The sequence below is a fragment of the Engystomops pustulosus genome, chromosome 8 (genome assembly GCF_040894005.1).
Source record: "Engystomops pustulosus chromosome 8, aEngPut4.maternal, whole genome shotgun sequence".
Taxonomy (NCBI): Eukaryota; Metazoa; Chordata; class Amphibia; order Anura; family Leptodactylidae; genus Engystomops; species Engystomops pustulosus.
In genome coordinates, this window is record NC_092418.1 from 120,510,181 (window position 1) to 120,524,252 (window position 14,072).

A 14,072-nucleotide genomic window follows, 5' to 3' on the forward strand; every position below is an offset into this window, starting at 1 on the left:
CATCTGAGGAATAACCTGGGGTAATGATGGAGTAAATTAAAAATAACTTGGGGTCGTGGTGGAGGGAGATAAGGAAAGGGTCAATGTATTCAATGTTGCTTTTCAAACAAATGAAAATCGCCTGATCGATGATACGAAGAAAAATAATGTAATTTTCCTATTAAAAATCAGCTGCTTAACCCAAAAACAGCTGCAACAGTGTATTAAAACACCTAAAATAGACCAATCACTGGAATACACCCTGGACACTGCATGACTTGTCTTCTCTGATAGATATGCTGTGATTTTAATATTTAAGATTCCATAAAATTCCAGAGGACTAGGGCATAGCAAATGTGGTGCCAAGATTCAAAGAAATGGTCAAAAGGCAATCAGGAAACTACAGACCTTGAATAGATTAACTTCAGATGTTGGAGAATAGGGCAGTACAGTGCACAAACAAGACCATAATAATTATGGAAATTGTCTGAACCCATGCAGCAGGTGCATACTGCCCCCTATGTACCAGAATATAACTACTATAATACTGCCCCCTATGTACAGGAATATAACTACTATAATACTGCCCCCTATGTACCAGAATATAACAACTATAATACTGCCTCCTATGTACAGAAATATAACTACTATAATACTGCCCCCTATGTACAAGAATATAACTACTATAATACTGCCCCCTATGTACAGGAATATAACTACTATAATACTGCCCCCTATGTACAGGAATATAACTACTATAATACTGCCCCCTATGTACAAGAATATAACTACTATAATACTGCCTCCTATGTACAGGAATATAACTACTATAATACTGCCCCCTATGTACAAGAATATAACTACTATAATACTGCCCCCTATGTACAGGAATATAACTACTATAATACTGCCCCCTATGTACCAGAATATAACAACTATAATACTGCCTCCTATGTACAGGAATATAACTACTATAATACTGCCCCCTATGTACAAGAATATAACTACTATATCACTGCCCCCTATGTACAAGAATATAACTACTATAATACTCCCCCTATGTACAGGAATATAACTACTATAATACTGTCCCCCTATGTACAAGAATATAACTACTATAATACTGCCTCCTATGTACAGGAATATAACTACTATAATACTGCCCCCTATGTACAGGAATATAACTACTATAATACTGCCCCCTATGTACAGGAATATAACTACTATAATACTGCCCCCTATGTACAGGAATATAACTACTATAATACTGCAACCTATGTACAAGACTATAACTACTATAATACTGCCCCCTATGTACAAGAATATAACTACTATAATACTGCCCTCTATGTACAAGAATATAACTACTATAATACTGCCCCCTATGTACAGGAATATAACTACTATAATACTGCCGCCTATGTACAGGAATATAACTACTATAATACTGCCCCCTATATACCAGAATATAACTACTATAATACTGCCCCCTATGTACAGGAATATAACTACTATAATACTGCCCCCTATGTACCAGAATATAACAACTATAATACTGCCTCCTATGTACAGGAATATAACTACTATAATACTGCCCCCTATGTACAAGAATATAACTACTATATCACTGCCCCCTATGTACAAGAATATAACTACTATAATACTGCTCCCTATGTACAAGAATATAACTACTATAATACTGCCCCCTATGTACAGGAATGTAACTACTAGAATACTGCCCCCCTATGTACAGGAATATAACTACTATAATACTGCCCCCTATGTACAGGAATATAACTACTATAATACTTCCTCTATGTACAGGAATATAACTACTATAATACTGCCCCCTATGTACAAGAATATAACTACTATAATACTGCCGCCTATGTACAAGAATAAAACTACTATAATACTACCCCCTATGTACAAGAATATAACTACTATAATACTGCCCCCTATGTACAAGAATATAACTACTATATCACTGCCGCCTATGTACAAGAATATAACTACTATAATACTGCCGCCTATGTACAAGAATAAAACTACTATAATACTACCCCCTATGTACAAGAATATAACTACTATAATACTGCCCCCTATGTACAAGAATATAACTACTATATCACTGCCGCCTATGTACAAGAATATAACTACTATAATACTGCCCCCTATGTACAAGAATATAACTACTATAATACTGCTCCCTATGTACAAGAATATAACTACTATAATACTGCCTCCTATGTACAGGAATATAACTACTATAATACTGCCCCCTTTGTACAAGAATGTAACTACTATAATACTGCCTCCTATGTACAGGAATATAACTACTATAATACTGCCTCCTGTGTACAGGAATATAACTACTATAATACTGCCTCCTATGTACAGGAATATAACTACTATAATACTACCCCCTACGTACAGGAATATAACTACTATAATACTGCCCCTTATGTACAAGAATATAACTACCATAATACTGCCCCCTATGTACCAGAATTTAACTACTATATCACTGCCGCCATTGTACAAGAATATAACTACTATAATACTGCCCCCTATGTACAAGAATATAACTACTATAATACTGCTCCCTATGTACAAGAATATAACTACTATAATACTGCCTCCTATGTACAGGAATATAACTACTAGAATACTGCCCCCTGTGTACAAGAATATAACTACTATAATACTGCCCCCTAAGTACAGGAATATAACTACTATAATACTGCCCCCTAAGTACAGGAATATAACTACTATAATACTGCCCCCTATGTACAGGAATATAACTACTATACTATTGCCCCCTACGTACAGGAATATAACTACTATAATACTGCCCCCTATGTATAAGAATATAATTACTATAATACTGACCCCTAAGTACAGGAATATAACTACTATAATACTGCCCCCTGTGTACAAGAATATAGCTACTATAATAATGCCCCTATGTACAAGAATATAACTACTATAATACTGCCCCCTATGTACAGGAATATAACTTCTATAATACTACCCCCTATGTGCAAGAATGAACTGTGCGAATCGCAGCAAAAATGCAATCGTTTTGCAGCCCTGCTGATGCAGTAGGTGCTGCAGGCAGCAGGGCAAGGGCAGCAACTTGGGGGTCTACCGGCTGTGGGTCATTCACCCCTGAACTACACCTAAATGAGAGGAGGTTCTACCATCAGCATAGACAGGGGGCATCCTCTACTCCTAGAGGAGTGGAGGTCCTACCATCACCATAGAGAGGGGGCATCCTCTACTCCTAAAGCAGAGGAGATTCTACCATCACCATAGACAGGGGGCATCCTCTACACCTAGAGGAGAGGAGGTTCTACCATCACCATAGACAGGGGGCATCCTCTACACCTAGAGGAAAAGAGGTCCTACCTTCACCATAGACAGGGGGCATCCTCTACACCTAGAGGAGAGGAGGATCTACCATCACAATAGACAGGGGGCATCACCTACACCTAGAGGAGAGGAGGTTCTACCATCACCATTGACAGGGGACATCCTCTACACCTAGAGGAGATGCAGTTCTACCCTCATCATAGACAGGGGGCATCCTCTACACCTAGAGGAGAGGAGGTTCTACCATCACCATAGACAGGGGGCATCCTCTACACCTAGAGGAGAGGAGGTTCTACCATCACCAGAGACAGGGGGCACCCTCTACACCTAGAGGAGAGGAGGTTCTACCATCACCATAGACAGGGGGCATCCTCTACACCTAGAGGAAAAGAGGTCCTACCACCACCATAGACAGGGGGCATCCTCTACACCTAGAGGAGAGGAGGATCTACCATCACCATAGACAGGGGGCATCACCTACACCTAGAGGAGAGGAGGTTCTACCATCACCATAGACAGGGGTCTCCTCTACACCTAGAGGAGAGGTGATTCTACCATCACCATCGACAGGGGGCATCCTCTACACCTAGAGGAGAGGAGGTTCTACCATCACCATAGACAGGGGTTATCCTCTACACCTAGAGGAGAGGAGGTTCTACCATCACCATAGACAGGGGTTATCCTCTACACCTAGAGGAGAGGAGGTTCTACGATCACCATAGACAGGGGCATCCTCTACACCTAGAGGAGAGGCAGTTATACCATCACCATAGACAGGTGGCATCCTCTACACCTAGAGGAGAGGAGGATCTACCATCACCATAGACAGGGGTTATCCTCTACACCTAGAGGAGAGGAGTTTCTACCATTACCATAGACAGGGGCATCCTCTACACCTAGAGGAGAGGAGGTTCTAACATCACCATAGACAGGGGGCATCCTCTACACCTAGAGGAGAGGAGGTGCTACCATCACTATAGACAGGGGGCATCCTCTACACCTAAAGGAGAGGAGGTTCTACCATCAACATAGACAGGGGCATCCTCTACACCTAGAGGAGAGGAGGTTCTACCATCACCATAGACAGGGGGCATCCTCTACACCTAAAGGAGAGGAGGATCTACCATCACCATAGACAGGGGGCATCCTCTACACCTAGAGGAGAGGAGGTTCTACCATCACCATAGACAGGGGGCATCCTCTACACCTAGATGAGAGGAGGTTCTACCATCAACATAGACAGGGGGCATCCTCTACACCTAGAGGAGAGGAGGTTCTACCATCACCATAGACAGGGGGCATCCTCTACACCTAAAGGAGAGGAGGTTCTACCATCACCATAGATAGGGGGCATCCTTTACACCTAGAGGAGAGGAGGTTCTACCATCACTATAGACAGGGGGCATCCTCTACACCTAAAGGAGAGGAGGTTCTACCATCACCATAGACAGGGGCATCCTTTACACCTAGAGGAGAGGAGGTTCTACCATCACCATAGACAGGGGGCATCCTCTACACCTAGAGGAGAGGAGGTTCTACCATCACCATAGACAGGGGGCATCCTCTACACCTAGAGGAGAGGAGGCTCTGCCATCACCATTGATAGGGGACATCCTCTACACCTAGAGGAGAGGCGGTTTTACCATCACCATAGACAGGGGGCATCCTCTACACCTAGAGGAGAGGAGGATCTACCATCACCATAGACAGGGGGCATCCTCTACACCTAGAGGAGAGGAGGTTCTACCATCACCATAGACAGGGGGCATCCTCTACACCTAGATGAGAGGAGGTTCTACCATCACCATAGACAGGGGGCATCCTCTACACCTAGAGGAGAGGAGGTTCTACCATCACTATAGACAGGGGGCATCCTCTACACCTAAAGGAGAGGAGGTTCTACCATCACCATAGACAGGGGGCATCCTCTACACCTAGAGGAGAGGAGGTTCTACCATCACCATAGACAGGGGGCATCCTCTACACCTAGACGAGAGGAGGTTCTACCATCACCATAGACAGGGGGCATCCTCTACACCTAGAGGAGAGGAGGCTCTGCCATCACCATCGATAGGGGACATCCTCTACACCTAGAGGAGAGGCGGTTCTACCATCACCATAGACAGGGGGCATCCTCTACACCTAGAGGAGAGGAGATTCTACCATCACCATAGATAGGGGGCATCCTCTACACCTAGAGGAGAGGAGGTTCTACCATCACCATAGACAGGGGGCATCCTCTACACCTAGAGGTTAGGTTGTTCCACCATCACCATAGACAGGGGACATCCTCTACACCTAGAGGAGAGGCGGTTCTACCATCACCATAGACAGGGGGCATCCTCTACACCTAGAGGAGAGGAGGTTCTACCATCACCATAGACAGGGGGCATCCTCTACACCTAGAGGAGACGAGGTTCTACCATCACCATAGACAGGGGGCATCCTCTACACCTAGAGGAGAGGAGGTTCTACCATCACTATAGACAGGGGGCATCCTCTACATCTAGAGGAGAGGAGGTTCTACCATCACCATAGACAGGGGGCATCCTCTACACCTAGAGGAAATGAGGTTCTACCAGGACCATAGACAGGGGGCATCCTCTACACCTAGAGGAGAGGAGGTTCTACCATCACCATAGACAGGGGGCATCCTCTTCACCTAGAGGAGAGGAGGTTCTACCATCACCATAGACAGGGGGCATCCTCTACACCTAGAGGAGACGAGGTTCTACCATCACCATAGACAGGGGGCATCCTCTACACCTAGAGGAGAGGAGGTTCTACCATCACTATAGAGAGGGGGCATCCTCTACACCTAGAGGAGAGGAGGTTCTACCATCACCATAGACAGGGGGCATCCTCTACACCTAGAGGAAATGAGGTTCTACCAGGACCATAGACAGGGGGCATCCTCTACACCTAGAGGAGAGGAGGTTCTACCATCACCATAGACAGGGGGCATCCTCTACACCTAGAGGAGAGGAGGTTCTACCATCACCATAGACAGGGACATCCTCTACACCTAGAGGAGAGGAGGTTCTACCATCACCATAGACAGGGAACATCCTCTACACCTAGAGGAGAGGAGGTTCTACCATCACTATAGACAGGGGGCATCCTCTACACCAGGGGTCAGGAACCTTTTTGGCTGAGAGAGCCATGAACGCCACATATTTTAAAATGGTATTCCATAAGAGCCGTACAATATGCACATGCCCCCCAGTAGATAGGTAGTCCCACTGTCACGGGTGCCCCTGCATGGCGGCGCTCCTTTCCGAGCTCAATCAACTCTCCACGCGCCGCCACTTTCAGATTTAGAGGGCCAGCGCATTGCTGATTAGCGCTACCCAATATCCGGGTTCGTACAAAGACCCAGCATTACCCGCCGGATCTTATGCCTATGAGGAAGCTTATCCACAGTGTTTCCTTACCAAGTGTTGACTTCCCGTTGTGACCCCAGACCTGTTCCTGACTCTGCTCCTTCGCTGCCAGCTCTGACCTCTTGCTCCGTCCCCGACCTCGCATCATTACTGCCTGCCTTGACCGTCTGCCTGTTCCTGACCACGAGACTGCCTAGTGATCCTGTATCTTGACCTTGGCTGCCACCGTGGACAAGTCGCGCCTGTGCAACGACCTGGTGGAACCACGCTGCAGCAAGACCATCCTGTTTTGAAGCGGGCTCTGGTGAAGACCAGGTGCCACTGAGATTCCGGTCCCAGGTGTCTGCTTACATCATTGTCCATGGTGGTCCAGGGGGTTCACTACTCCAAATCCTGACACCCACCACATGCCTCCCAGTAGATAGGTAGCCACAGCACATGCCTTCATTAGATAGGTAGCTGCAGCACATACTCCCAGTAAATAGGTAGCTGCAGCACATACTCCCAGTAAATAGGTAGCCACAGCACATGCCCCCAAGTAAATAGGTAGCCCCACCACATGCCTCCCAGTAGATAGGTAGCCACAGCACATGCCTCCATTAGATAGGTAGCTGCAGCACATACTCCCAGTAAATAGGTAGCCACAGCACATGCCCCCAAGTAAATAAGTAGCCCAGCACATGCCCCCAGGTAAATAGGTAGCCACAGCACATGCCCCCCAAGTAAATAGGTAGCCCCAGCACTTACCTCCAGTAGAAGGGAAGCCCCAGCACATACTCCCAGTATATAGGAAGCCACAGCATATGCCCCCAAGTAGATAAGTAGTCACATCACATGCCCCCCAGTATATAGGTAGCCCCAGCTCATACCCCCAGTAGATAGATAGCCACAGCACATGCCCCCAAGTAAATAGGTAGCCACAGCACATGCCCCACAGTAGATAGCTAGTCACAGCAAAAAAAAAAAAAAAGCCAGCTTCTCATCGCTCCCACACTCTTCTCTTTGACCCAGGCTTACACGATGGCCGCAATGGTACATTGGTCGTACAAAGGACGTAGGCAGCGGTAACATCGCTGCCTGTGTCCAGTGGTCAGTCTAAGAGACACACAGCAGCCATCACTATTTATTAAAGATCTGTCCGAGAGCCAGATGCAGCCAACAAAAGAGCCACATCTGGCTCCCGAGCCATAGGTTCCCTACCCCTGCTCTACACCTAGAGGAGAGGAGGTTCTACCATCACAATAGACAGGGGGCATCCTTTACACCTAGAGGTTAGGTTGTTCCACCATCACCATAGACACGTTGCAACTCTTGGAGTGCAATGACAAAACTTTTTAACTCACAAACTAGGAACAACATATAAGGGGCATAAGTAGGAAAATAATGGGAAAAATAACGCCCAAATGCCAGAAACGAGACTTTTACACCATTTACATCACACAAAAAATGTAATAAAAAGTGATCAAAATGTCGCACAGTCCCCAAATGGTAGCAATGAAAACTTCATTGCAAAAAATGACACCTCACACAGCTCCGTACACCAAAGTGTGAAAAAGTTATTCGCTTCAGAAGATGGAGAAATTTTTTGTTTCTTTTTCATACATGTCTGTTTAATATTTGAAAATGTATTAAAAGTCAATAAAACCTATGTAAATTTGGTATCTCCGTGATAGTACCAAAGCAAAGAATAAAGCAGAGGAGCGCAAAGTAAAAGTCGTAAAAACTGAGCCCACAAGAAAGTGACTGAAACACTTTTTTTCCCAACTTTTCCACATCTGGAATTTTTTTCCAGTTTCCTATTGCTTGCCATGGAATAATAAATAATGCCACAGAGAAGTAAAATTTTTTTTTACAGAAAATCAGTCCTGAAACAACTCAGTACACGAAAAAATGAAAAAGCTATGGATTTTTGAAGGTGGAGAGCGAGAAATGAGCGAAAAAACACTCCATCCTTAAGGGGTTAAAGACTATCTAACCATTAACCATTTGTCACATTGTAAACACAAACCGCTTCTACCCTGTGTGAATTCTCTCATGCTGAACAAGATGGGGGGGATTTATAAACCCACTTGCACCACAATTCTGGTGGTTTTGAGCCAAAAACACTGTTTATAATGCCTTGCGCCACATTTATCAAGGCTCTTGGACCATTTTTTGGCACTTTTTCGACTTGTCCAAATAAGGAGGCGTGGCCATCAGAAACCAGGCTGATAAGAAGCATCGAGCCCCCCCTGTCTTCTCTCTGGGTGACAAGATGTAATTATCCTCCAGATACGTCCGCTGAAGATACCCAGCTACAAGTTTGGTCCCCGGTTCCTTGGTCCCTTTAAGGTAATCAAGCACATCAACCCGGTGTCCATGTCTCCCTCCTGAAGCCAGCCATCTTGAACCTCTTCTCCCAACATTCTCCTCCTCCTGCTCCTGAGGCTGACTCTACTGATGTCTATGAAGTCAAGGAGTTGTCGGACATGAAGGGGTGAGAGGTAAGCGGTTCTTCCTTGTAGACTGGAAGAGGTTGAGGCCTGAGTAGAGATCCTGGGAGCCTGAAGAGAATATTTTGGGTCTCCTCCAGAGGTTTCTTGGGACCAAGATGAGGGGGAGGCCGAAGGGGGAAAGGTTACTGTCACAAGTGCCCTCGCGATCCATGTCACAGATTGTGGGCATACCAGTGCCCCTCTCCATGGCACTGCCCCATCCACCGGCCAGCACTTACCTCTCCACGACCTCTCCCTTCCTGGCTGCGCGCCGCCACTCGAATATTTAAAGGGCCAGTGCATCTTTGATTGGCGCTGCCACTTCCACACACATATTCTGCACATATACACATCCTTTATTTACGGAAATAGATAAACAGATATTCACATCCAACATATGTACCTGGTGCTTGGAAACATTTTGTGGTAGTGGATATAGAAATAATGGGACAGAGGAGAAATCATTTCACAAAAACAATAAAGACTGTCAGGACTCACCATTCTGGGGGTCCCTGGCACCAGCGTCATGTCCTCCTTCCCAGGCTCCCTCCTCCACACATATCTGGATCAGCACTCTCTCCATTCTGTGTCTCAGTCTCTCAGTCTAAGCTCCTCCAGTAAGATCTTCCACCAAGAAGTTCTCCTCATGTGAGTTGTATCTGGGTCTCTTATACCCCTTGGTCTGCCCCCTTTTGTCTCAACAACCTCCCCCATGTAAATGAAGGGTGTTGGTCCCACTTCCTTATCAGTCAGGCTGATGGTTTATGATACGGAGGGCGCTTTCCCAGTGTCACCAGATAGACATTCACATTACATTAGATATGGGTGCATCATCCTTTTTGGTATACTGATTTATTTTTATTATGTTGTCCTTGCTTCGCTTTTGTCTTCATCCAGAATTCACTTTCCTGATTTAATAAAAAGCCTAATTGTGTGTTTTCACTGGTGTAAAGTAGATACTTACCATTCAGGTCGGCAATGCAAACGTCTCTAAGCAACAGTTGGTCCCTACGCTATGGAATGGGGGATTGGCCTGTGATCAGGTGGGAGGAGACTTCACCATGACTCTGGTGACTGGTGGATCGGGGCGCACCTACTACATCTCCGATTCGTCACTAGTACATAGAGTATTGATGGTGGCTGAGTGAAGCCGCATTCGTCAAGCCCTCTTATGGTGGGCAGAGCTTAGGCTATAAATAGCCGCTCGTGCACGTTAGATGCGCGGCCCAACTCAGGTGCTTCTATATAATCCACTTCACGCCTCTGATGAACTGCTAAGCTTACCAATAGCAGGGACACGCTGTGCCGTGAGAATATTGTAACACGCCGCTTTTAAGGGTTTTATGTACATGAACATGAGCCATGAGATACAACTGAAGGGAATCCTTACTACTGGCTCCGTTCTAGCACTTTCGTAGGTCCTGCAATGGGCTGATATATGGAAGCGTGTGACCAGTCTCCAATTCAACTAGCATTGCAACATAATCAGGGTAATAAGTGAGGTGACATATTGGGGGTCATTTACTAAGGGCCCGAATCGTGTTTTTCCCTCGGGTTTTCCGAATATTACCGTTTCGCAATTTGGCACATGCGATCAGATTGTGGCGCATCGGTGCCGGCATGCATGCGACGGAAATCAGGGGGCGTGGCCGTCGGAAAACACGACGGATTCGGAAAAACTGCTGTATTTTTTTTTAAAAGTGTCGCTTGCCTGCACCCAGGGTAGGACGGTGAACTTCGGTGAACTCCAGCGGACTTCAGCGCAGCAAGGACACCTAGTGGACATCGGGCGCACAACCTTAGTGAATCCCGGCCGGACCCGAATCAGCGTTGGAGAACCAGCCGCTGGGTCGCAACTGGACCGGGTAAGTAAATGTGCCCCATTATCCCTGTTTGGATTACCTCTTACCCATGTACATATGTATATGACTGGCACACTTTCCCCAGAGGAGTTACCTAAGTCTGTAATTGCACAGATCTAGTGTAAGGCTCTTTTTAGTTATTTTTCATGGGCCTAGTTTTTAGTAGTGTAATAAATAAAGATTTGAGATTTTAATGTTCCTCTCTACAGGCAGTTTTTGCTTTATTTGCTATTTAACTGATTAAGGGACATAAACAGATCATTTTGGATGGTTGATATTGTTAATGATATATTCCTCTATGCTGGCCCTCTTGGAGAAAGAGAACCAAACAGAAGCCATTTTAAGTATTAGCCGGGGGTCATGCCGGGGGTCAAGCACTGTCCAGCTAAGGTCATGATTCAAACTTCATCTTTTTTGTAACCTGGTTGCTCGCCTGCCAACTAATTGCCTTGACATTTAATGTGAAGCCAGTCTGTCCTTCATCTTTTGTTATATATCTTGGTTCTAGCGCCAGCTTATCTCCTTCTCCTCAGGGAAATTAGTATAAACATGTCTGTGAACAAGGCCTTTTAACATTTTCCGAGAATGTGCTGGTAAATTCATTATGGCCAATAGCATTACAGTATTCTTATCTCCTCCTTCACGCCCCTCTAACAATAAAAAATCTCTAAAAAAATCTCTAACAATATCCTATATCATTTTTGACTTAATCTATGGCGCTTCTTTAAAACCACGACTTACCTCACGCTACCAGAAACAGCTCCTGCAAACAACTCCCATGTGGGACAAATGGCCTCAAGTGGTTACACCAGCAGAAGAATCTTGATAAGGGAGAGATACTTGTGGCAAGAGAGTTTCCACTGTGGTTGTGGGACAATGATATTGAGGTACTTGATACTTAATCTAGTATTAGGAGTTAGAGGTGCCAGGACCTTTATGATATTTGTGTGTTCTTATGGACATCACCTCGCTGTTATCCTATAGTGTGATATTGCCCAGAGGGAAACCTTAACCCACAAGTAACATCTACTGGAGACACATGGACTAGGGTGATATTCTGAACCAATACAACATGGCTCCCACATGTTGAGGAACAGCCCCTTAACCGGGGATCATAAATGGCCATGTCTCTGATCAATTAGAACCTAAAAATGTCAAAAATAAAGGCAGGAGAATTTGCAGATTAAAAACCGGTGGGACGTCACAAGTGTGTGGAGATGTTGGGGAGGGCTGAGGAGCAAAACCGGGAATGCATTTGCATAACACGCAGAGTCCATCCTCCCACTATGTGGTGCTGAATACAAGAAGAGTCTGTGGGCCTATTTCAACAAGTTTGGCCTCTTTTTACATAAACTTCACTGATAGAATACAATGGGGGCATTCATTCATAGCGGTGAAAGGTCTGGTATTCCAGAGCACAAATTGTCCAGTTTTTAGATTGAGATGTTAGATTTTGGCACAGGGGCTGAATGACTTGTCACACAACCGAAAAGGGTCTGAACTTGCTCCACATTTATGTAGGTGAAATAGGACCTGGTCAACAGCTTTTAGCTTGTCTAATTGGACGCTAAAAAATGTGCCTAAAAAAGTGTTGGGAACCTAGAAGCACAGGAAACGCGTTGGGTTCACAAGTTGCCGCCAAATTTAGCTACCAAACAAAAGGCATGAGGATTGTGAAGAGGAACAATATTGTGGCGGCCATACCTCATAAATATGGCTAAAAAAATCTGCCAAAAACGGGTAGAAAGCCGATAAAAAATTCCCTCCAATGTTCTTTGTTACTTAGGTAAAAATTCAGGTGGTTCCTTTATCTACATTTTTCTCTGCTTTTCTGTATATGTATTACGATTGTCGAAGTCCTCCAACTTTTTTAATGTGTACAGGCGGTCCCCTTCTTAAGAACACCTGACTTACATACGACCCCTAGTTACAAACGGACCTCTGGATGTTGCCAATTTCCTGTACTTTATCCTTAGGCTACAATAAACAGCTGTAACAGTTATCACTGGTGTCTACAATGAAGCTTTGTTATTAATCCTGGTTCTAATGAAAATCCAACATTTTTAAAATCCAATTGTCACAGAGACCAAAAAAAAAAATTTGGCTGGGGGTTACAATGATAAAGTATACAGTTCCGACTTACATACAAATTCAACTTAAGAACAAACCTACAGACCCTATCTTGTATGTAACCCGGGGCCTGCCTGTAGTTTATTGGTTGATACATTTCATATAATTCTTTATAAATCATTTACAAATGTTAATAAAAAAAATGAACATGACTTCTCCCCGTGTGGTTTCTTTTATATCTCATTATATAAACACTTATCACTTTCTGAACGTTAACATGCTTTCTGTCCTGTGTGGATTCTTTGATGTCTGTTGAGATGTGATTTCCATGTAAAACATTTCCCACATTCTGTACATGAATACGGCTTCTCCCCTGTGTGGATTTTCTTATGTTCAATAAGACCCGATTTCTGAATAAAACATTTGCCACATTGTGAGCATGAAAATGGCTTCTCCCCTGTGTGAATTCTCTCATGTTTAACAAGATCTGCTTTATTATTAAAACTTTTGCCACACTCAGAACACAAAAATGTTTTCTCCCCTGTGTGAATTCTCTTATGTATTTTGAGCACCCCATTTAGAGAAAAACATTTGCCACATTCAGAACATGAAAATGGCTTCCCCCCCGTGTGAATTCTCCTATGTGTAATAAGAGCTGATTTCTGAATAAAACATTTACCACATTCTGTGCAGGAAAACGGCTTTACCCCTGTGTGGATTCGCTCGTGTTCGATAAGAACTGATTTCCGAATAAAACATTTGCCACATTCGGGGCATGAAAATGGCTTCTCCCCTGTGTGAGTTCTCTCATGCACAACAAGATGTAATTTGTGATTAAAACCTTTGCCACATTGTGAACATGAAAATGGTTCCTCTCCTGTGTGAGTTCTCTCATGTATAACAAGGCATGATTTGTGATTAAAATCTTT

At 44.4% G+C, this 14,072-nt stretch overlaps 1 protein-coding gene across 1 annotated transcript in view; it reads right to left on the reverse strand.

Annotated features, from left to right (window-relative positions):
- The window catches only part of LOC140076182 (uncharacterized), a 229,682-nt gene that overhangs the window by 23,831 nt on the left and 191,779 nt on the right, over positions 1 to 14,072 (reverse strand). Inside the window, 1 exon segment of the mRNA XM_072122697.1 lies at positions 13,425 to 14,038. Coding sequence (XP_071978798.1) covers positions 13,425 to 14,038 — 614 coding nt within the window.